The 22,365-nt window shown below is 35.7% G+C and overlaps 3 protein-coding genes across 3 annotated transcripts; 1 reads left to right on the top strand and 2 right to left on the bottom strand.

Moving 5' to 3' along the window:
* Positions 1-631: 631 nt before the first annotated feature.
* Positions 632-3,264, bottom strand: LOC104905257 (nucleoside diphosphate kinase 1). Its single transcript, XM_010693731.4, has 4 exons — positions 3,080-3,264; positions 2,762-2,810; positions 2,261-2,492; positions 632-968 (listed from the first exon to the last, which is right to left on the bottom strand). Exons 1-4 carry the CDS (start codon positions 3,128-3,130, stop codon positions 854-856), a joined length of 447 nt encoding a protein of 148 aa, XP_010692033.1. The 5' UTR covers positions 3,131-3,264; the 3' UTR covers positions 632-853.
* A 7,870-nt stretch (positions 3,265-11,134) lies between these two features.
* Positions 11,135-17,356, top strand: LOC104905256 (hypothetical protein). The gene is made up of 7 exons (XM_010693730.4): positions 11,135-11,678; positions 12,903-13,191; positions 13,283-13,348; positions 13,483-13,615; positions 15,414-15,575; positions 15,660-15,713; positions 16,867-17,356. Exons 1-7 carry the CDS (start codon positions 11,489-11,491, stop codon positions 17,041-17,043), a joined length of 1,071 nt encoding a protein of 356 aa, XP_010692032.2. The 5' UTR covers positions 11,135-11,488; the 3' UTR covers positions 17,044-17,356.
* A 100-nt stretch (positions 17,357-17,456) lies between these two features.
* Positions 17,457-21,901, bottom strand: LOC104905255 (ras-related protein RABD2a). Its single transcript, XM_010693729.4, has 8 exons — positions 21,610-21,901; positions 20,655-20,727; positions 19,723-19,770; positions 19,591-19,638; positions 19,332-19,403; positions 19,054-19,209; positions 18,848-18,951; positions 17,457-17,770 (listed from the first exon to the last, which is right to left on the bottom strand). The coding sequence occupies exons 1-8, from the start codon at positions 21,621-21,623 to the stop codon at positions 17,677-17,679; spliced, it is 609 nt and encodes a 202-aa protein (XP_010692031.1). The 5' UTR covers positions 21,624-21,901; the 3' UTR covers positions 17,457-17,676.
* Between the last annotated feature and the right edge of the window lie 464 nt (positions 21,902-22,365).

Consider the following 22,365-nt stretch of genomic DNA (forward strand, 5'->3'; position numbering starts at 1 on the left):
TTAACAATGTAAGAAAAAGACGTGAATAATAACAAGAAATCATGTAAATTTTAAATACAATTCGATTTTAGCTTGGATGATTAGTCAAACAACTTTGTGGTTTTCCTCATCATTTAATCCCACAAAATCAGTTTAAAATATGAGTACTTCCTTTAATGAAATTATGTCCATTAAGATTATGTGTAGATAATACGATGAGAAAATAATATCATTGTTTTTGGACAATGCATAAGCGAATCATCAGATGTACAGCATGTACTTTGAACACAAGCTAGTTGAATTAGCAAATAATCTGGAGTCTACTGGAAGGGAAGGTGTGCATTGGCGCCTTCGTTTGGCATGAGATACTTGATTCCACGGTCCACGCAGAAATTGTAGAACAAGAATTGGCGACTTATTATCATACATTTGAAAGCTAACTTGTTAGAGCCTGTTTGTTTAGGAATTTCTACTTGCACTTTTTCTCAATCTTCTCCAAATTAGCCTTCATCACATGTTTGGAAAAAGCCAGGCTTTCCCAATTTTGGACAAGGAGAATTCAAGACATCAAGTTATATTTTACGGCATTAAACATGACGATTATGCAAAAAAGAACGGCTTATGTAAGCATAAATCACATTGCAATGCCGTATACGGAGCAAAAACACGATCAAAATATTTCATTTAATAGTATAACCAGTCACCAAACTCTCCCGCAAACATACATTAAAGGCAACAGCACGAAACAGAATCACAAACGAAGAAAAAAAGGATAGAATTACCAACCAACACTGTTTTCTCAAGAAATTGACAAGTCTTAACTAATTAAGTTCTAGAGGTTGTGGCAAGTAAAATATTTCAAGCTGGTAAAAGTCTATTCATAAATCCATGAGTGGAGGCTGCTCTGCCAGTGGACAACACCCTCAGGGAACCACAGAGCAATCTCTTTGTTTCCGCTCTCAACGGAGTCACTTCCGTGGATGACATTTCTGCAGAGAATTTAGATTTGTCAGTGCACATTGTGCATGAGAACATATCGATGGAACAACAAGATGTAACAGAAGTGAAATCAAAGCTTTGAAAGAAAGAGGACCAGCAAGAGAGTACTAATGGTTGCATGCATGTAAAATGTAACTAAGCTCATACTGTATCACAGCCTCCAAAGACAAAAACACATAGATTGAACTTATACACAACTGAAGATCAAAAGAGAGGCCCTCAAATATAATTTTTCAGTGACTACACCTGATGTTAAAAGCAAAGTTTTTACTCTATCACCAGCAGCTGCTTCATGCATATAATACTGCTGTGTAAATTGTAATCTCTAAAAAGGGCTTCTATACATGTAGTCTTCTAGAAAAAGAATTAACTGCAGTGGTAGCCCAAAAAAAGCGACCGGTCTTCATGTGCATTACAAAACAAATTCACATGCACATAAAGTGATACATAAATAGAAGTTCAAATAAAATCTAGTAATCTCTTAAGAGGTTTTCAAAAAAAATTAGCCATAAAACTTAAATGGATAGCAGAGAGTAATCATTCAACAGATCACTGCCTAATTTATGTTAAACTTCTCTTTCTCCCCAATTATAATATTAATTGATCCCATTTAGTCATTTACCCTTCTAGAATCCCTCTTCTCTCTATTTCCCATAAGCTTTAACAGGGCGTTTAACATAAAGTAGGTGTTATTAACAAAAGTACTCTCCATTGATAAGGAAGGGTATGTAATTTTTTGGCGATCTTGAGTATACTGGGCGCATTTTAAATAAGTTGACGGTAAACAGTGAATTCTCTGGAACCTTTGGGATACACAATGAAAAATGCTCTAGTCTTATTCATCATTATATAAGAGGTTAACTTTTATTTAGACTTCCCACAGAAAGTTTATGAATGAGTGTGATGAAATTCAATCCATGGTAAAACAGTTTTCCAACATTTTCATATGAACATAGAGCATTTAGTTTCAAATTTGGCATTTCAAAATTACTTTTGATCTTTATTCAATCCCCTGTTAATGTGTGTGTATCCCTTGTGTTTCCGCATTTTATCGTATTAACTCATGAATACACATGCGCAAATCTTAGGATAAGAAACTAGAAATTTAAAGAGTACTAATTGTCTAATTCAGATAAATCATCAAAGCAATAACAGAAAAATCGTTCTCTAAAAAATTTAAACATGTATTCATTAATGATCATACTACATAGGGTAAATCAAAATATGTCAATATGCATAGCATAATTATCAAGATATACCCATCAGAATGCATATAAGTTACCTGCCAATGTCAATGGCAAAATCGCCACGGATGGTACCAGGCTCAGAAGCAAGAGGGTTGGTGGCTCCGATGATCTTCCTTCCGGTTAGCACAACACCCTTACCCTCCCAGACCATAGCAACCACGGGTCCGGAAATAATGTAGTCAACCAAACCACTGAAGAAGGGCTTTGCAGACAAATCTGCGTAATGGCTCTCGGCAAATTGGCGGTCCACATTCACAAATTTCAAAGCTACAAATACACCCGACATTATTCATTAGCTGACATACCAGCCAAAATGAAGAATTTCAAAGCTCCTATGCAATTATTAATGAGATCATTCTAACAATGGTCGGCAAAATTAATGTATAATTCTATTCATAGAGACATTTCAGCATATATAACAATATGAACATCATGAATGATTGAATTCTAGCGCCACAAAAATGGAAATTTCTCTGTAAAAAAAAAACAGAGGAAATTGAATTTTCTTGCACCAAGATTGCAAATTTAGAACTTACCTTTCAAAGAGAAACCCTTCTTCTCAAATCTGCTGATGATTTCACCAACCTAACCATTAAACACAAAAAATTGATTTCAAAATCACAAATGACAATCTGACATTACAAAGTTCAACTGGGTTCTACAGCGAAATTAAACCCATTTCACAGTTTACATTATCCAATTGAATTTGATATCAAACTATAAATTGAACTATGTTTCATAACCAAATTAAGTACCAAAAAGAAAAGAAATCTCTAAGACCCACTTCATAATTTGGAATTTCTAACGGAAAAAAAGAAAAATTGAGAAATATAAAGGTGAAAAATTGAATATACCAGTCCCCTTTGGACACCATCAGGCTTGATCATGATGAAAGTCTGCTCCATTTTGGATAGTTTAGAGTTTAGAAATTGGATGCAAGAGGGAAAGAAGAAGAGTATACTACGATGATCTTTAGTAGAAAATGACGGAAGAAAGAGTATATATATGAGGGAGGGTGAAGCACATACAAAACCCTAACCCTAGTTTATAAATTGGAATATACCTTGGCCAAACCCCTTTTATTCACTTGTGGGTTGTGTGTTAATAATTGTGGAGTTGCACTTCACACGTTAATTTCCCACACGATTAGATATGGTAATTAAGTCCGAATGCGATCCTAGTCCGCTCTGATTCGAAAGAAAATTTTTGAGTCGATTCCGACAAAAAAGTAATAATCCGACTTCGTTTAAAAAATCCGACTCCGAGTTGGAGGAGGGTCGAAGTCGGAGTCGGATCTCATAAAATAATCCGACATCTTAATCTAAATCCGACTTTGAGTCAATAAATCCTTTCTTCTTATTTATATTAATCAGTTAATGTATTATTTATGTATAATCTCACTTCGACTTTCAACCAATTGTATTATATAGGATTTTCCCATTGAAGAAATGATTGTTAAAAATAATAGTAATATTTAGATTATTTGTACTATATAAGATTTCCATATGATGATTATAATAAATTGTAATGATTAAATTATTGTATTATAGAAGACTATTCTATTATAAAAAATTGGCAGAAAAATAAGTTGGCTCGGGTTCGGAGTCGGGTGTTCGAATTTAGTCGGTTGTTCGGATTTTAAGTCGAATTCGGAGTCAATGCTCGTCTTTTAAGTCATATCTGATTCGGATTTTCAGAGTCGAATGTCCGAGTCGGACTCAAAATTAAAATTCGGCTTCTTGTAGGGTCAAAGTCAAATTATGCATAATCCGATCCAAGTCCGGCCCGTTGTTATTCCTACACACGATTATAGAACTATCTCATACCATAAGTTACAGGTTTGAATCTCCCTCCTCTTCTTTGTATATTGTATTGTATTTATTATGACTTATATGGATCGGAAAAAAAATACAAGTATCTTAGATTACTTCCTTAGTATCAATAATGTCTTAGCCTAATAATTAAGGTTGAGTTACTGCGAACGATAATCCACATGTTCGAATCTCCTTCCCTTCTTTGTACTTTATACTGCCTTCGTGGCTCGTATGAGAACTTAAATTCTAGTTGACTTTGTTACATATGAAAACAATGAAAACAATCGATGAAAGTTAGTGGTTTGATTTTCCAAAATATAAATGTAGCAAATAATAAAATGAGTAAATACTAAGGAAATAAGTCATGTTGTTTGGAACAAAGAGGAAAAAATACTATAGATTGAAAGATAGCAGAGAAATGTTTGCTTTCTTACCGTTGTATATTTTGCATCTTACGGCAAATGTCATACTTATACTACAAGAATACTATTACAAGTCAATGTACTTACATTAATCTTAATATAGGTTTTTGGAAAAATTTATCATACATTAAATTCATGGCAATCACTTTTTGACTCATAACGCTCCCCTTGATTTAATAGGATATTATTTGTCTCGTTAAAAACCTTGTTACAAAAAAATCCGGTGGGAAAAAAATCATAACTAGGGAAAAAGAGCACGAAACTATATATCCTTATATGTTTAAAATTAACAGTCTCATTAGAAACCTTGTTAGGAAAAAAAATGTGGGATAAAAACCTGATCAAAAGGAAAAAAAAGTGCAACATAGATAATACTCCCTACATCATGAAGGTGACGCATTCCAATTTATTAGTTGGTAAATAAATATGCAAGATTCTCACATGATTGGCTCTGTTGGATGTTTAGTTTCCTTTTCTTTTGGAGGACATGTGTCAAAAGGAGTTTTGGTGATGAATGTTTAGTTGGGTCTTCTCTAATATAGTCTTTGCTTACTTGGGTGATGCATGCATTATTGCTTTCGTAGATGATAGTTGGATTTGTTGTTATTGTTTCTATTCCACATTCTTCTTGGATATTGTTGATCATTGACCATAGCTATACACATACCTTCCAGGTTCATAATAGAGCAATTAGTTCTACATGATTTGATGATGTGGCCATCAAAGTATGCTTCGTGGATTTTCAAGATATTACAGTACCTCCATAAGTGAATAAATACTCAGACTAAGACTTATCCTTTTGTGGATTTGATAGGTGCCAAATATCTGCATGTTAAGTGACGCATTTGGTTTCGACTGATAGAATAATCCAAGATCTTATGTTCCTCGAAGATAACGTAATATAAATCCACTACAAAGTCTCTTTTTAGGTGCATTGTTGTGTATAGCTAACAACTTTACTGAAAAAGCTATGAATGGTCGAGTATTGTTAGCCAAGTACATTAAGGCATCAATCGCACTTAAATATGGTACCTCATGACCTTCGTTTTCTTCCCGTGGTCTGAATAAGTCATCTTTCACATTCAGGTAATGCACTAACATTGGAGAACTTATTAGGTGAGCTTTATCAATGAAAAAATGTTTCAGTTTTTTTTTTATGTATAGTTTGCTTAATGGACAAAAATCTCATTTCATAAATGTTTCATTTGCAAGTTAAGGCAATATTTTGTCCTTCCAAGATGTCTCAAATTATTTCATCAAGTACTTTGCAATCACTTAAAGTTCTCTACGAGTTCCAATAATATTCAAATCATCGACATGGACAAGAACAATGGCAAATCCTGATTTAGTTAGCTTAATGAATATACAAGGACTAATTTGATTATTTTTTAATCCTTCTTTAAATAATCATTCACTAAGACAATTATACCATATTCCTCCATATTGTTTTAACCCATAAAGTGACTTCTCAGTTTTATTGAAAGCATCTCTTTGAGAATGTGATTTTCTGGTAGTTTTAGTCAACCAGAGACTTCTGTATAAATATGTGTGTCAAGTGATCCATATAAGTATGCAATTATTATACGGTTTTTTCACCAAATACCCCCGACAAATCAAAAAATTCACAATATACCCTCAATGTTTCAACAATTCACCATATACCCTTGACTTTTCATTTTTGTGCACCAAATACCCTTTTTTTAACCGCCGTTAAGTCACCGTTAGCTTTATTTACGATTTTGTCATTATTAACTCCTAACCCTAACTTCTAAACCTAATTCCTAACCCTAATCTAAACCCTAATCCCTAATCATAATCTAACCCCTAAACCACCCCACCAACCCACCCACCCCCACCCAGCCCCCTCCCCCACGCCGGCAACCCCCACCAGCCCCCTCCCCACGCCGGCAACCCCCCACCCAGCCACCCTCCCCCTCGCCGGCAACCCCCCTCCCCTTCGCGCCAAGTTTTCCGGCAGCCCCCCTCCCTCACTCTCTTCGCGCCTCCCCTCCCCCTCCTTCCTTCGCGCTCCTCTTTCCGGCAGCCCCCTCCCCTCCCTCGCTCACTCTCGTCGCTCGTCGCGCGCGTCCTCCCTCCCCCTTCGTCGCGCGCGCCTCCCTCCCCCTTCGTCGCGCCTCCCCTCCCCCTTCGTCGCGCCTCCCCTTCCCCTCCCTCACTCTCACCGGCCGCCGCTGCTGCTGTTGTTTTCGCTGCTGTTGAATTCGCTGCCGGAAAGAGAACCGCGAAGGAAGGAGGAGGGAGGGGAGGGGGCAAGCCGGAAAGGCGGCGTGAGGGGAGGGGCCGACGGTGGGAGGGAGGGGGATGCGGCGGTGGAGGGGGAAGGGGTGGGGCTAGGGGTCAGGGTGGGGGTTGGGCCTAGGGTGGAGGGGTGTTAGGCTGGGTTAGGGTTAGGGTTTGGGGTAAGGGTTAGATTAGGGTTAGGGTTAGATTAGAATTAGGGGTTAGGGTTAATAATGGCAAAATCGTAAATAAAGCTAACGGAGAAACAACGGACGTTAAAAAAAGGGTATTTGGTGCGCAAAAATGAAATGTCAGGGGTATATGGTGAATTGTTGAAACATTGAGTGTATATTGTGATTTTTTTGATTTGTCAGGGGTATTTGGTGAAATAACCGATTATTATATCAATTAATCTCATTTGTTATCCTTTTGAAACTAATAAACTTACATGAAATCGATCTTAGTATAGTTGCATCAACTACTGGAGAATATGTCTCATCATGATTAATCCCTTGCATTTGTAAGAAACCATGTGCTACTAGCATTGCCTTATATCTAGTAACCTCATTTTCACAAATACCCATTTGTACCCAACTAGTTTTACACCTTTTGGTATTTGAGTTATTTATCTGAATATCTCGCGTTTGTAAGTGATTTCAAATGTGTTTGAACTGGTTCTTTCCATTATGGCCAATCTTTTTTGAGAGGCGACTTTTATCTACTAATGTATTCGGTTTTATATCATTTTCATCGTATGTCACTTCAACTGATACGGAGTACGCAAATATTTCATTCAAGACAACATCTTTTTTATTGCACATTGTTTCTTTGTACAAACATAATTAATTGTTGTTCATGTTTTCATGTTCCTTTTCTTCTGGAACATGCTTATCTTTATTTTTGTTTTCATCTTGATCCGTTGGAGGATCTATATCAATTTTATTGTTGTTTTCCCTTGCCTTTTCATTTTTTTTTCGTTTTTGAGTCTGAGTCGGGTGGTCTACCACGTTTTCGATGCACTATTGACTCATTTTCAATGGTCTTATTGTCACTAGGAATTTCAATTTGTGCTCGGGTAATTCTTAGTGGGTACATGTGACTTTGTCACTTTCTTAGTATATGTGAATTCATCTGGCAATTGGCTTACAATACTTTGAAAATGAACAATTTTCTTGACTTATTGTTCACGTGAATTTGTTTTGGGGTCCAATTTGACATTTGTGATGCATTTCACATAATTTATGTCTTTATGTTTCGTGGGTCCACTTTCTCTCCCCATAAGGATGTATGGGAATAATGACTCATTATAATGACAATCGACAAAATGAGCCGTATATAAATCACCGGTTGTTGATTCTAAATATTTGATAGTTGATTGAGAATCCAAATTCAACATATATTGTCATCCTTCTTTGTGGAAACGTTTTGGTACGTTGGGGCGGAGCAATAGGTACATGTACAATGCATCCAAAGATTCTCAAATGTGAGACATTTGATTCTTGACCTGATACTAGTTAATGTAATGGTCAAAATTTGTGTTAGGTTGTCAGCCTTAATCACATCAATGTTGTTGCATGTAATATAGCATGACCCCAAGCAAAAGAGGGCAATTTTTATCTCATTATTAATGGTATTGCAATTAATTGTAGTATCTCGGTTTATGATTTAGCAATATCATTTTGTGTATGTACACGAGGCACATGATGCTCTAAAACAATCTCAATAGACATGCAATAGTCGCTAAAAGTTTGGGATGTAAATTGTTCAGCATTGTCTAATCTTATTCTCTTTATTGTATGATATGGAAATTGAGTTCTTAATCGAACTATTGGAGCCAGAAGTTTTGCAAAAATCTTAATTGTGCTAATAACGTATTGTAGAACAAAGTGAACTGAAATATTATAGACCGAATTATAGCAGAAAAATGCTTGCTTTCTTCTCGTTTTATGTTTTGCATCTTATGGCAATGCCACTACTATAAGAATACTATTACAAGTCAATGTATGTACATTAACTTTAGTATAGAATTTTGAAAGAACTTGCCATACATTAAATGCATGATATTCACTTTTTGACTCATAAAGGGGTAAACAAGTGTTAAAGAAATCATATGGGTTAAATAAGTGTTAAAGAAATCATATGGGTAAATATTAACTCTTCATCTCTTCAACGGGTGTGGACCATTGTGACAAGAACTAAAGACTGACCTGATATAAGATCATCCCCCCACCTATGAGTGATCATAAATATCCGATCAGTGATCTGATCGATCCGATATGACGAAATGGATATTTGACCCGCTTTTAGTGTTAGGATGTTTCGGAACAGATATTCGGAAGTTGTTATACCGCTATGGATAGTAAAAGTTCATTTTCAAATATACGAATCATGCGATCACTTTTGAATATTTTTTGGATTTCTAATTCGAAAATACCTAGCTTCATGATCTAATTTGGTTTGGAACCTTTTTTTTTATCCTTTTCATATAAAAATTCAAAGTTTAAAGTTGTGGGATATCAGTCTAAAGTTTTGGGTATATATTTTCAAATTATGAACAGTTTATCATTTTTAATTAAAGATGATAATAAATACCAATTATCAAAGTATTGCATTGGCAACTGAGAAAATCAAATTGTTGCAACCAAATACGAATATAAAAATTAGTATGTAAATGAAGTGATGATACAATGTAAAGTCTCGTGGGTGGTCGTGCGTTTGAATACGTGACTTAATAAAAACTATAAATTATGTCACGATTATATTTTACTATAGTCATGTCGTGACTGCATATTAAGAAAGGCTTGAAGAGTGATGCATTAAGAATTGCAAGCCACTTTTTTCCAAATAATAATAGTAGAATAACATTTGATTTATGCAATGCACGATAATTTCATCATGTTAACTAAAGAAGGAGAACTAGTAATTAAGGAGCTTTTGATAATGTTGGTCGAAATTTCCAACAGATGGTGGTGTAAAAGGGTGACAAAAGGAAAATGTTTGGTTATCATATCACTCATCTTAAAGTATAACGTCTATTGTAACTCGTCGTTTGAGAAGGTGGTAAATCTGGCTAAAGAATCAAATAATATATACTTATTATTTTAAAATAACTTCGAAAGACGTTTGTGATTTACATATTACCTTCCAAAAGAAACCAAAGAAAAAGTAAAAAAAAAAAATATTACAAAAGTAAAACACTTGAAAAGAACAAGACATAGTAAAGCCAAGCCATTAATATCCTCAACTAAAGAGAAAACAATATTCTTCTAATCTTCTTTCCATGACTTCATCGTCTCATAATGAGATCCATATTTATTTTCCTTATTATCATATTCTAATCATATTGACCCGTATTTTCAACTCTCCCCATATCCTTATAATGTATAACCTCTATCGATATTTCAATCAACCCAACATTATAAATATTTGTGAAATTATAAGCACGTAAACTTTAAATCAACTTAGACTCGATAATCGGATATTTAAATTTAATAGGATATATTAACATAAGAAAAAATTGCTAAAATTGTGTGAATCATCTACGATCTATGTTATGAGTTTATTCATTTTATTGTTCTTATTCATTTTATAGAGCTTTGGATAGAAAGAAATACTCAAAGTTACAACTATTACACTTAATGGTATGTACTCAAATATACAATTGAGTTTTACTAGATACATTTGGTACTATAATAAACGTGCGACGTTAAAATCACCTTAACTCTTTCAATTTGCACTAAGAAAGTATATTGCAAGGAAAAACAACTTAAACACAACTTGTATATTAGCGTGTCTTTGAATCTTTATCCTTTTAGAAAACTAGATAAAACAAATAAAGTCCTTGTTTAAGAATTATGTTAGCTTTTATCTCAATTTTATTAGTCACCCCATGGTCATATCTACATTTGTAGAATTGCCAATTGAGTAGCTAATGCTATAGGTCATCTTGCACCCTTTTCAACAATTATTCATTTATTTCCTAATTATATTCATTTATTTCTTAATTAACAACTATCAAGGAAGATACAACATATAACTCGTTCGCTAGAATACCTAATTTTGTAATACTTCAATTATATATCATGTAAAAAAAATCCAACATAATTAATCCTATTGTTAAATTGTCCATAGTTCACTATTTCAAATTTGATTAGATCAATTTTTAACCATATATTATTTCATAATTTATGAATGTTAAAAAAACAATAAATGAAGATAATCTTCATTCAATCTTTGCAACAAAATCTTATTGGAATACTCCAAAAATATTTTGTAACAAAAGAAGATAACTTCCAAAAATATTTTTGTTGGATAGATTTTCAATAACGAAGTTTTATCCGCAAACTAGAATTGATGCAAATTTAAGAATATTTAAGAAAATTGATTCAGAATTGAAACACAAATAGTAATTCGTAAGAAGTAAGTAAATATGGAGTAAACAAATATTCTATCATTTCAATTTTCACCAGCAATTGAGCTCCATAGAACACGATAAATTTGGGTTTGTAGAGATTCTCTCTCTTCATTCACTGTCAATTGCGGCTAGGGTTTTAGAGCCTCGTCACTCATTTCTCCACTCTCTCTCCTCTTCTTGTCCTTCCTCTATCCCTTTTTTTTTCTTTTCTTTGGTGGATGTGACATTTTTTTCCCTGAAAAATATTGTGCCGATCTAAATCTTTAATGGAATCTCAAAAAAATTAAATCTTTTTCACTTTTTGTTGGGTTAATTTGGTGGGTTTTGTAGCATTTAATTTTTGCTGAAAAACCCAATTCATATTTTGAAGAAATGACAACAATGAACCCTTTTGATTTGTTGGGTGACAATGATAACGATGACCCATCTCAGCTTTTAGAGTCTGCAACTGCTCAGTTGCAGAAAATTGCTGTTAAAAAAACCCCAACTCAGGTTGCTCAACAACCTCAGCAACAGAAAGCTGCAAAGTTGCCCACCAAACCTCTTCCTCCAACTCAAGCTGGTGAGTTTCTGATCAAGTTTTTGTTGTATTAGTATTGATTTTTGTTAGTTTTGAGCATGTTTTTTTTTTTGGGTCTGATTGGAATTGTTAAGCTGTTTTTGGTGTTTGTTGATTGATATTCTTTAATTTGAGTTAGTTTAGTGATGTTTTGTATTATATTATTAGCTGAATCCATTTCTGTGTTGGATCCTATTTCATGTTAATTTGGGTTTTCTGTATGTTTGATTTGTTCCTTTGATTGCAGCAGTTTGTTTTGAGTATTTTGGTGCTTTGAAAGTGAGATAATTGCTTGAGTTGTGGAAACTAAGGATGTTTTAATGATAAAAAGGAACACTTTCAGAAGTTACTTTACATATCATCCGAATCGTCTTAAGTGACCTCAAGCTTCAATATGCCCAGTTGCCCATCTAGACTTAAATTCTGTTAATCTGTTTAATGTGATGGGTATTGTATTGAGTACATTAGGATATGTATGGTGCTTTATGGCTCTTGCTGGGTGTTTCTTAGATGCATAACTTTTTTGGCATCTGAACTTAGGAGGTTTGGATGTTTAATACAATATTATCGGGCTTGTGGAGATTTCATTTTCTTTTCAGGTCGTCAATTCCTATATCAATAGTAAATTGCATTATTCCATGTCATACCTTTGGCGGTTCCGTTGGTGATCGGTACCAAAAGATGTTAATCGTAATGATTTATATGTAATTTTATGAAGAAAGTCTCATGCTAATTCCCCTGGTTATGCAACTTCATCTCCAAATTTGTGTTTTTCTTATAGGTTTTTATTACCACTCAATACCACCTCTAAAGTGGTAATAGATGGTGATGAATTTTTATGAGAGAAAGAGGTACTAAGAATGAACAAGCCCTATGATAGATATTGACATGAGACTTTCTTTGCAAAATTAGCTATTAATTAATTATCATTACCATAATTTATTACCACCTACCGGACTAATAGTAAGAGAAATAAGAAGATGGTTATTAAAGTCTTATCAAGTTTGAAGTAATGGGTTTCTTTGATGATTCATTGTTGTATCTTTTATGGGTAGCTGATTTTTGAGTTTACGTCATACATTTTTTTTATAGTTTTGTTTTGTCTCCATAGCTATTAACTCCAAGTGATATGTTATTTTTTAATTTATATTGTGCTTTCTATATTCATTCCTTTTTTTGTGTTTTTCTGTTTCATCTCATACCCTGGTTTTCATGTGTTTGGTGTAGTCCGGGAGGCAAAGAATGATTCCCAGCGCGGAGGGGGCCGCGGAGGAGGTCGCGGTGGTGGCCGTGGGCGTGGTGGATACAGTAGGGACTACTCAAACAATGAAAATGCTTTTAACAGCACTGGAGTAACTGCCAGTCAAGGGGATGATGGGGAAAGGGAAAGGCGACCTTATGCGGGACCTCGTGGCCCTTATCGTGGTGGTCGCCGAGATGGGTTCAACAATGAGGAGGGAAGAGACGGGGAACGCCCGCGTAGAACCTACGAGCGACGAAGTGGGACTGGGCGTGGGTAAATGATTTTTTCTCTGCTGGTTATAATATCGTGTTTTTTTTCTTGTTAATATCTTGCTGACATTCAATGTTTTTTGTCTAATTTGTAGAAGTGAGATCAAACGTGAGGGAGCAGGACGTGGAAACTGGGGTGCTGAATCAGATGAAGTTGCACCGTGAGATTTCTTTGCACTTGTGTTACTGATGGTCTCCTATGTTACTAGTTCTTCTCCTGTTCCTAGGTTTCAGAGTTTTCTTATTCTTGCTTGGCTTGGTATTCAATATGCCTCATTTGCCTTGTGACTCTCAGGGTTACTGAGGAAGCTGGAGAACAAAATGAGAAAAAGTTGAACCCTGAGAATCTTCCCGTTGTAGAAGATGCTGCTGATGGCATCAAGGAGGGCCAGCCAGATGAGACTGAAGAGAAGGAACCAGAGGAAAAGGTAAATGTCTTTTCGGTGGTGCCATATTCCTTTTATAAAGTTGAGGTTGAATTTATTTGTCGCCTTATCATCTCTGGGTAGAATCATCACTTGGCAATGCACACAATGTAACACTTCTTTTTTTCTACCCAGCTTGAGGATAATGTTCTTCAACATAAAGCTGGCTGTATTTTTTTAGCTGTAAAGTCCACCTTTCTTCCGTTCAGCATGGTGATTTTTGTTTGATGGTCTGTTTGCATTCTTTGTCATGATATCTACAATTTTGCTGTGTGGCTAGGAGAGTATTAGTGGGTGATGTGGGATATATGTAAACTGTAAGAAATATGTTTCTGTGACGAGGACAGCACATCTAAAGCGATTTTTGAAGGAGCTAACAACCTACATATGTATCTTTCATCGTCATTTCAAAATTCATTTCAACTCGCTTTTGGTCAAGCAACACTTCTCACAGTAATTACGCTTTCCTCCACAATATCATAAAGAGAAGTATCAAATACTGAATTATAGGATTATAGGTCTATATCGTCCTTCAATGTCACGATAATTGGCCTAGGGATGGTGAGGTAAAACCGATATTATATGACTTTACAAGGAAAGGGAACAGTGAAAGTAAGAGTATTTTTGAGAAGACCAACAACGAATGCGAGGACAACATGTGTTACTAGTTTGTCTGGTGTTAGTTCTTTTGATAGAGTATTTTACAAAAGCCGGTTTCTTATGGATGGGAAAGGGTCAATTCTTAGGCTTGTTTATATTATAGTGGCTTAGTGGTGTGATTTACTCCCTCAGTCTCAGAATAAATGAGACACTTCCTTTTCCATGCTTATTAAGACGAGGAGAAAGATAGTAAAAGAAGGTAATCTTTGTTTTTTGTGAGGAGAGATGGAGTGGACCCATATACCCAAAAAAGTGTTCCATTTTTTTCCGAAAGAACCAAACTTGGAAAAGGGTTTTTATTGTTTTCAAAATGGATGGAATAACAATCATTTGCTTGTATTTTATCGAATAGAATATATCAGTACAACTGCCAAGGAAGTTCCTTTTAATCCTTAAGCACCAATATGCTTTATGCCTTCTCTTGCAAGTCCTGCCCATCAAGCTGCTCAGAGTGTGGATTTTTGCCTAATAGTCACGAAGATAGCAATCAGAATGGTGCAATATTGAAACTCAGTTTTTCCATGTGATTAAATTAGTACTGGAAACTGGAAAGCCACAGCAATCAGAATGGTGCAATATTGAAACTCAGTTTTTCCATGTGATTAAATTAGTACTGGAAACTGGAAAGCGACAGTGGCTTTGGGAAAGGATAGTTGATTATTTGCTAATTCACATAACATACTGAGCTAGGAACCCAGGAGATGTATAGAATACAATCATTGCTGATTTTCTCGGAACTAGAAACCCGGAATTGGCATGTAAGCTCTTATGTACCTATATGCCTGCTGACTTCTCTAGCAAAACCCACCTGCCAGGCAGGGCAAAAGTGTAAATCTTTTCCCTCTAGGGGAGAGGGAGGACAGGATCGAGAATAGAATATATGTATAGAACCGAAACTTGTTTTTCCATGTTGTCAATTGAATACTGGAGAAAGATTTCTGGCTTTTACAAATCTATCCGATTATTTGCTAATTCACCTAACGCACTGTGCTAGAAGCCCAGGAGGCATATCAAAGATAGGTATTGTTGACTGTTAGCAATTTTCTCTTTTCCGTTTAATTTCCGAAAATTAGAGACTTGTTTCTCCATGCCAGGATGTTGTGCTTGACAATATGTTTTTATGAACATGTGTTAAATATAGGAGATGACACTTGAAGAGTATGAGAAGTTGCTGGAAGAGAAGAGGAAGGCTTTATCAGCACTCAAGGCTGAGGAACGCAAGGTGGAGGTTGACAAAGATTTCGAGTCCATGCAACAGCTTATAAACAAAAAAAAGGATGAAGACTCAGTTTTCATCAAATTGGTAAACTTCTTGATTAATATCTTTTGAAGGTACTTTAGTCATTCTGAATGTGAAGGATACCCTTTTACATCTTCTCCTTTTCAGGGTTCTGACAAGGATAAGAAGAAGGAAGCAGCTGAAAAGGAGAAAGTGAAGAAGGTACATATATGCCATGTTGTTTACCAATTATCAATCCGACTATGCTGCCTATCTTTACTTTCGAGGATGACAAGAGTTTATAACGAGCTTCATTTTACCTGCTCTATGCACTACACTGTTCATGCAATGAAGATTTATTTTGATTGTCGTATTCTCTTCAAAACGAGCTTCGTTTTGCCTGCTCTGTGCACTACACTGTTCATGCAATGAAGATATATTTTGATTGTCGTATTCTCTTCAAAATGAGGGTTTGTCATGCATTTCCAGTGTAGCTTCTCCACACCCATCTTAAGACTTGTCCTTACGCGTCCTTGATTCACTTCTTGTGTTTTGCTTTAGAGAATTATTAAATTACTGGTTCTTTTAGGCTTTTCCAAGGATTAAATGCCAAATTCCTGGGATGACACTCCTGCCTGTCATGTGGTGGCATGATATTCTTATGTCATTGGAGCCAGATAACAATGATGGTTGTAGTGAATGTGGAACTAGAATATTCTGTCATTGATTGTCTGATGTGGATTATGGAATGTGTTTTGCCAGTGTCATTTTGAGGAGAAGTGGTCACAGAATCTTGTATGGCCCAGTCCACAATCAGTTTATAGTTGACCTGTGCTCACTTTTGCACAAGTTACCTCTTCTGTTAAGTTAGTGTTTTAATGCTCTGAGTTAAGCTTACCCCTTCTTCAAATGGTACACTTAAGCTTATATGCCGACTCTAGCATATGGTCACTACAAAACTTAATAAGGTAACTTGTGCATGGGTGTGTTAATACAAGACTTAGTGAAAATTGGTCTATCCATTGCTGTATTAACACACCTCTAATAGACTGTTATAGGCAGTGGGTCTGACTTAAGAACAATAAATATTTTTTTTATCAGTCTATTAAAGCCTTAGAGGTGGGTTTTGTATCCTTCGGGTAGATGTAGGCATGTATCTCCTGATTTTGAGCCCACATGCTTTTTTTATGGGAGCAAATTAGGAAAACATTTGTTTGACCTTGATATCTTTCAAGCCCCACTTTATCTATAATGCTGATCACTGTTAACTGAAAAAGGGTGCTATGAAGTTGTACTTGACTCGATTGAGAATACTTCTCTCATTTGTTTTGAGGTTATGTTGCTGACATAACATTGGTTATACTGTTATGTGCAGTCTGTCAGCATTAATGAATTTCTGAAGCCTGCTGAAGGGGATAGATATGGTGGTCGTGGCAGGGGACGTGGTCGTGGCCCAAGAGGTGGTGGATATGGTGGAGGTAATAGGATGTTTAGTACGGCTGCTCCAGCAATCGAAGATCCAGGGGAGTTCCCAACCCTAGGTGGCAAATGAGGCTACATCTTTGAACTTTGGTCTCTATTTGGGGTTTTACTTGACCCCCTCTGATTTTAAGTCATTTGAGTCACAGGAATGGACTTCCAGCTGTGGGTTTCCTGTACCAAATCCACTTTTAAGAAAATTTTAATGCTTTTTAAATTTGTATATTTATTCTGTTACCTCTCCTGTTTTTTTCTTTTCAATTTCCTTTTCTTGTATTCGATGTTTTAATTTATGGCTTTTAGTTTTTAGGAAGGAGATAAGGTACGAAAACAGAACGATGTTGTGCTCAATTTTGTTATTGATATAGATTAGTCTTTTTGGTCTATCAATTATTATGATAGTGGCCATTGCTCAGGTTTTACCACCGTAGAATTATGCGATGGAACAAAAAGTTGATCAGTAAAAGTTGGTCAATTAGGCAAAAATTAAGGTAAAAGAAGTTCATGCTAAAATTTTCAGTATGATTCATCATTTTATACAAATCTACTTGTAGAAAAGAATGAAAACCTTCAAATTAACAAATTGCAAACCACTAAGAACACGGAACCTAGAAGAGATCATGTTGATGAATATTGAATTTCAAATAATGTTGCAGAATATCAGATTCTTACATGCCACAACGTGGCATCAAATTTCATATTTTCCCTAGGTAGAGCAGCATCCACTCTTCTGTGCAACGGGCTGACCTCGGATCTGAACTGTTGGAGGCCTTGCATTGTTCATCGGTTGGCTGGCCATCCTATCATTACGAAATACATGTAAAATAAGTTATTCTCGAGTGAGAAAATAGAGGCATGACAAAAAGAAAAAAGCAGTAACTGGAAATAGCAAGAAGCAGCAATCCAATTGCAGGTTGAAGTAACCCTTAGGGTGCTTTCTACCTTACCAAGGTAGGTTCAAGGGGTGAAAGTTATTCGGATAAAACCCGAAATCCAATCCAATCCAATCCGAGCTAGTAATTCAGATCGAATTCGAAATATGTTTGGACTAGATTCGAATTGAGATTTTTGGAAAAATTGGATTTTCGGATCGAATTGGATTGAGAGTAATTGAATCTAAAAATCCAATATAACCAAATAGTCATATGCCTTTGTATTATGTATCTGGATTGGGATTAAGTGTTTAGCTGGTTTTTTTTTTATTATTAAAAAAAGCCTAGTCCATAGCTTAGTAGGCGTAGCACATGAACCTTTTCCCTAAAACCCTAAGATCACTTAGTTCAACATTTCCTAAACCTACTAGGATGTTGTTGTGCTTAATTTGTTTAATCGAAAAACTAGAGTTTCAAAAAATCGAATTTTCGGATCAGATCCAATTTAGAGTATGAAGATTCGGATTGGATTGGATCGGATTCAAACTCTAATTGGTTTGGATTCGCATTGGAAAATTAAAATCCAAATTTTGTTCGGCTTGGATTAGATTAGGCCCTTATCCAAACCGTATACCGAACTTTCCCCTAGTTCTAAGGCCTTATGGAAATAAACTTTCAACTATAAGTTTCAATAAATTTAGACAAATTCAGGAAAATAAGGTGCCACCCTAATGAGGTTGCACAACCATTACTCTGGAATAAAGAGAGAGATGCAAAAGGTGTCAATGTGATGAGGAGAGGGAAAGAGCTCGTATGCCAAAGAAAAGGTAAGTTACAACTAATATAAAGTGTTGCAACAAAGAAGGGGTAAAGCGGAGTATGTGAGGAAAGTGACAATGTATACAAGTCACCACTTTATCACATAGAAGATTCGCAGCAGCTGGGAAAAATCATTCCTAATCTATATTCAACCACCATAATGAAGGTTAGGTCAAGAACACATACCTGTTTTTGATTGAACCAGTCATAGCCATGAAAGCCTGTTCTACATTAGTAGCGTCCTTTGCACTGGTCTCCATAAAAGGTATGCCAATTTCATCAGCAAAAGCCTGATTAAGACCATGAGGTGCAAAGATGAGTAAGCATCCCATCGAAAGGCAAAACTAAAATTGAAGTAAAAACGAACACAAAACGTAGGTCGGCTTATTCACCTTAGCAGTTTCATATGGTACAGCCCTGTTGGCAGCAAGATCACACTTATTTCCAACTAGAAGTTTGTTAACATTGTCACTAGCATAACGATCAATTTCATTTAGCCACTGCTTTACATTGTTGAAACTTTCCATATCTGTTACATCATAGACCACCTGTGACGCCATACAGAACAGTTGAGTAAGCAAATCAGCTGGTGATTAAAAGACATTGCAGGAAATAGAAAAGGCAAAATAGCCAAAGCACAAGCATAAGCTACAGTTATTAACCCACTCACAATGATGCCATGTGCTCCACGGTAGTAGCTGCTAGTGATTGTCCTGAAACGCTCTTGTCCAGCAGTATCCCACTGGATATCAGTGAAAGTATTTGTGTAAGATACTTTGCTTAGATGATCGCTAGAGTAAAAACATTTCATAAACTCACTCAGAGGCATAAGCGCCTGACTTCCATTTTAATGATTCCCACTTGTAAATACAATCTAAATAAGTTTTCTGAAAAGATATTGCTGACAGATGGGTAGAAAATAGTCTTACAATTTGAAGTTTAATGGTCTTTGCATCTTGCTCCACAGTGCGTATTTTCTACAGCAACAAATACAAGTGAAAATAGAGCTAAGAAGATCAAGGACTAATCAGCTGCTAAATGTTGAGTCAAGAAAAACATACGAAATCAACTCCAATAGTGCTTATGTAACTCTCCAAGTATGAGTCATCCTGCATCAACAATTGAAGAGAACTGGATGTAAGAACAGGCAAAGTGTAAGCTGTGCAAAAAAAACATTAATATGACAACTGCAAGTTTGCAAGTGCCTCTCAGCAAAACCAAGGTGAAAATCACAAAGATATAGAGGCAAGATTGAGGAATCAACTGTCAAAAGATTGAACATCTAAAAATGCCTTTACCAAAGAGTTCGATAACAACCAAACATAGTGGTTCTGGATGTCTGGATATGAACCACAACCTAACAACTATAAATTCGCAATCCAAACGAAAGAAATGGTCAACGGCAGTATCTAATATCCCAAAGGACAGGAAAGTCAAAGAGGAAGGTTTCAACAGCGTAGAGCACACATGCACAGAGCAAAGCATTGAAGAGACAGTAATGTGAAAGCTTAGTTAATAGACAAAGTCCAAAAAACTTGCATGCATGACACAAGCTGGAAAGAATGGAGGAATCACTTTCTCAAAAGTGAGATTCAAAGCTCATTCTAGTGTTTGAAAGCCTCTTTTCTGAATACAATTACTTATCAGTTCTCATCACACTTAGTCACTAATCATTTCTTTGTAGGGCCTCTGAAGAACTAGGAGAGGAAAGCATTGATAATCTATTTATGAGTGTCTAGATTATCCTATCTTCATCTCTAAAATTGGGAAACGAATTAAGCTAATGTGTCGCATTCTTTCTTGTCAACGTGTCTCATCGATAACAAAGCCTTAGGGTTTGTTCTCTTTGACATACAACAACTAACTTTTTTTAAATACAAACACTACATTTGACTATTAGCAAAACCACAACCACCAAGCACAAAACCACGTTCAGAGATAACAACCTTAAACATATAAATTCACTGGTCAGCATAAAAATTATTAGGCTTACCGCAAATCTCAAGAGGAGGCATGATTTTCCGACACCAGAATCTCCAATAAGCAAAAGCTTAAACAGGTAATCACTGCAAAAGGAAGCATCACCATAAGTAAGGGGAAAAAGCATTTTCTCCAAAACAGAGAGTAAGAAGCCAAGAGCCAAAAGCAGCATAAGGCTGAAATAAACCCAGACCAAACTTAGCCCACGCAATTTCAAACTAACAAAACTTTTCAAGATGAGATCCCAAGCTATGGCCGAGCAAAGGAGTGTCTTCTAATTAAATAGTAGTGAACTTATCTAATGAACAACCAACTAGAGAAATGATTTTCGCGCTTCGAAAATTGCATTTTGCTATCGAATTTCGACAAGCCTGATAAGTGCATAATGGCAAAAAGAAGGCTCCAATCAACTTGAACGTTGACAACCTATCTGCTTCTACGCTAAAAGTCCCCTTCAACTAAATCCTTTTGTCAATTATTTCTTTCTAAAAAAAAAAGTAAAATTGGTATGAATGCTTCCAAAAATCAGCGGCTCAGATAGCTTTGACATACAACAGTATACTGTATATACGTACAACCGTACAAGCCCTATATTCAAAAAGTAGTTCAAAACCCGCCACAACTGAGAATGATTTAAATCCTTCCTGAAATTTCATCTCAATCACGTAATAATCATGTTTCACAGAGTAAATTATTCCTACTTCAAACCTCAAAACCTCAGAATTTTCACAATTTCAACCAAAATTTCACGTTTACGACAAACTTCAAGAAGCGATCCAGCAGAGTAAATACAGTTCCATAATAAATCTTAGCAGCAGTTCCAAAAAACAAGCAAACATCCAAATCTATCAACAAGCATCACAGATCAATCAAATGAATCAAAATTCTCAATCAATAATCATATAAACAGCTCTAAAATCACAAAATTACGAATCAAAACATCGAAATTCAGATCAAATCAAACTTACTACTCCGGATTCATGATTTTTTAAACAAAGACGAACGATCGAGACAACAAAATGATTCGACGCGTGAATTCGCCGGAATAAAATTTTTCGCCGGCGAAAAGATGAGCGTGAAACTGCGGATCTCCGACGAAGTGAAGGTCAGCAAAGAGAGGAGAGAGAAAGATATAGAGAGAGAGAAAGAGGGGTGAAGGTGTGGGAGTAAATATAGACAGAGAGGAGAAAGAAAAAGGCAGGAAAGAGACGTTTTGGTTTTCTTATGAAATTGGGAATGTGAGTTGAGAAATGAGAAGACTAGTAGTTAGTTGGCTGCCTTGCATCACACAACAAATATCTTAGTTGTGTTTTATGATGAGCATGGGACATGGGTTAGTCAACGCGTGAAACGTAAGGGGAGGGTAAGGGTATGGGTCGACCAAGCTGATTTAGGTTAGGTTCAGTTCACCTTATTTTTACTTATTTCAGATCAGATCAGATCAGAAAAAATAAGTTCAGATCAGTTCAGATCATACTTATATTTAAAAATCATTATATCTTTCATTACATATTAGTAAAAATTATAATAATTGAATATTAATAAAGTACTCATTGAGACGAATCAAACAAGACCCCACATGACTTATATTTTTTCTTATATATTGAGAAAAATCTAAAAGATAAGATCTTGTAATCAAATCAGTTCAGATCAGATCAGATCAGATCAGAAAAAATAAGTTCAGATAAGTTCAAATCAGAAAATTTTAGGTGAACTAAACATAG

Source organism: Beta vulgaris, chromosome 1 (assembly GCF_026745355.1).
Source record: "Beta vulgaris subsp. vulgaris cultivar EL10 chromosome 1, EL10.2, whole genome shotgun sequence".
Classification (NCBI taxonomy): Eukaryota; Viridiplantae; Streptophyta; class Magnoliopsida; order Caryophyllales; family Amaranthaceae; genus Beta; species Beta vulgaris.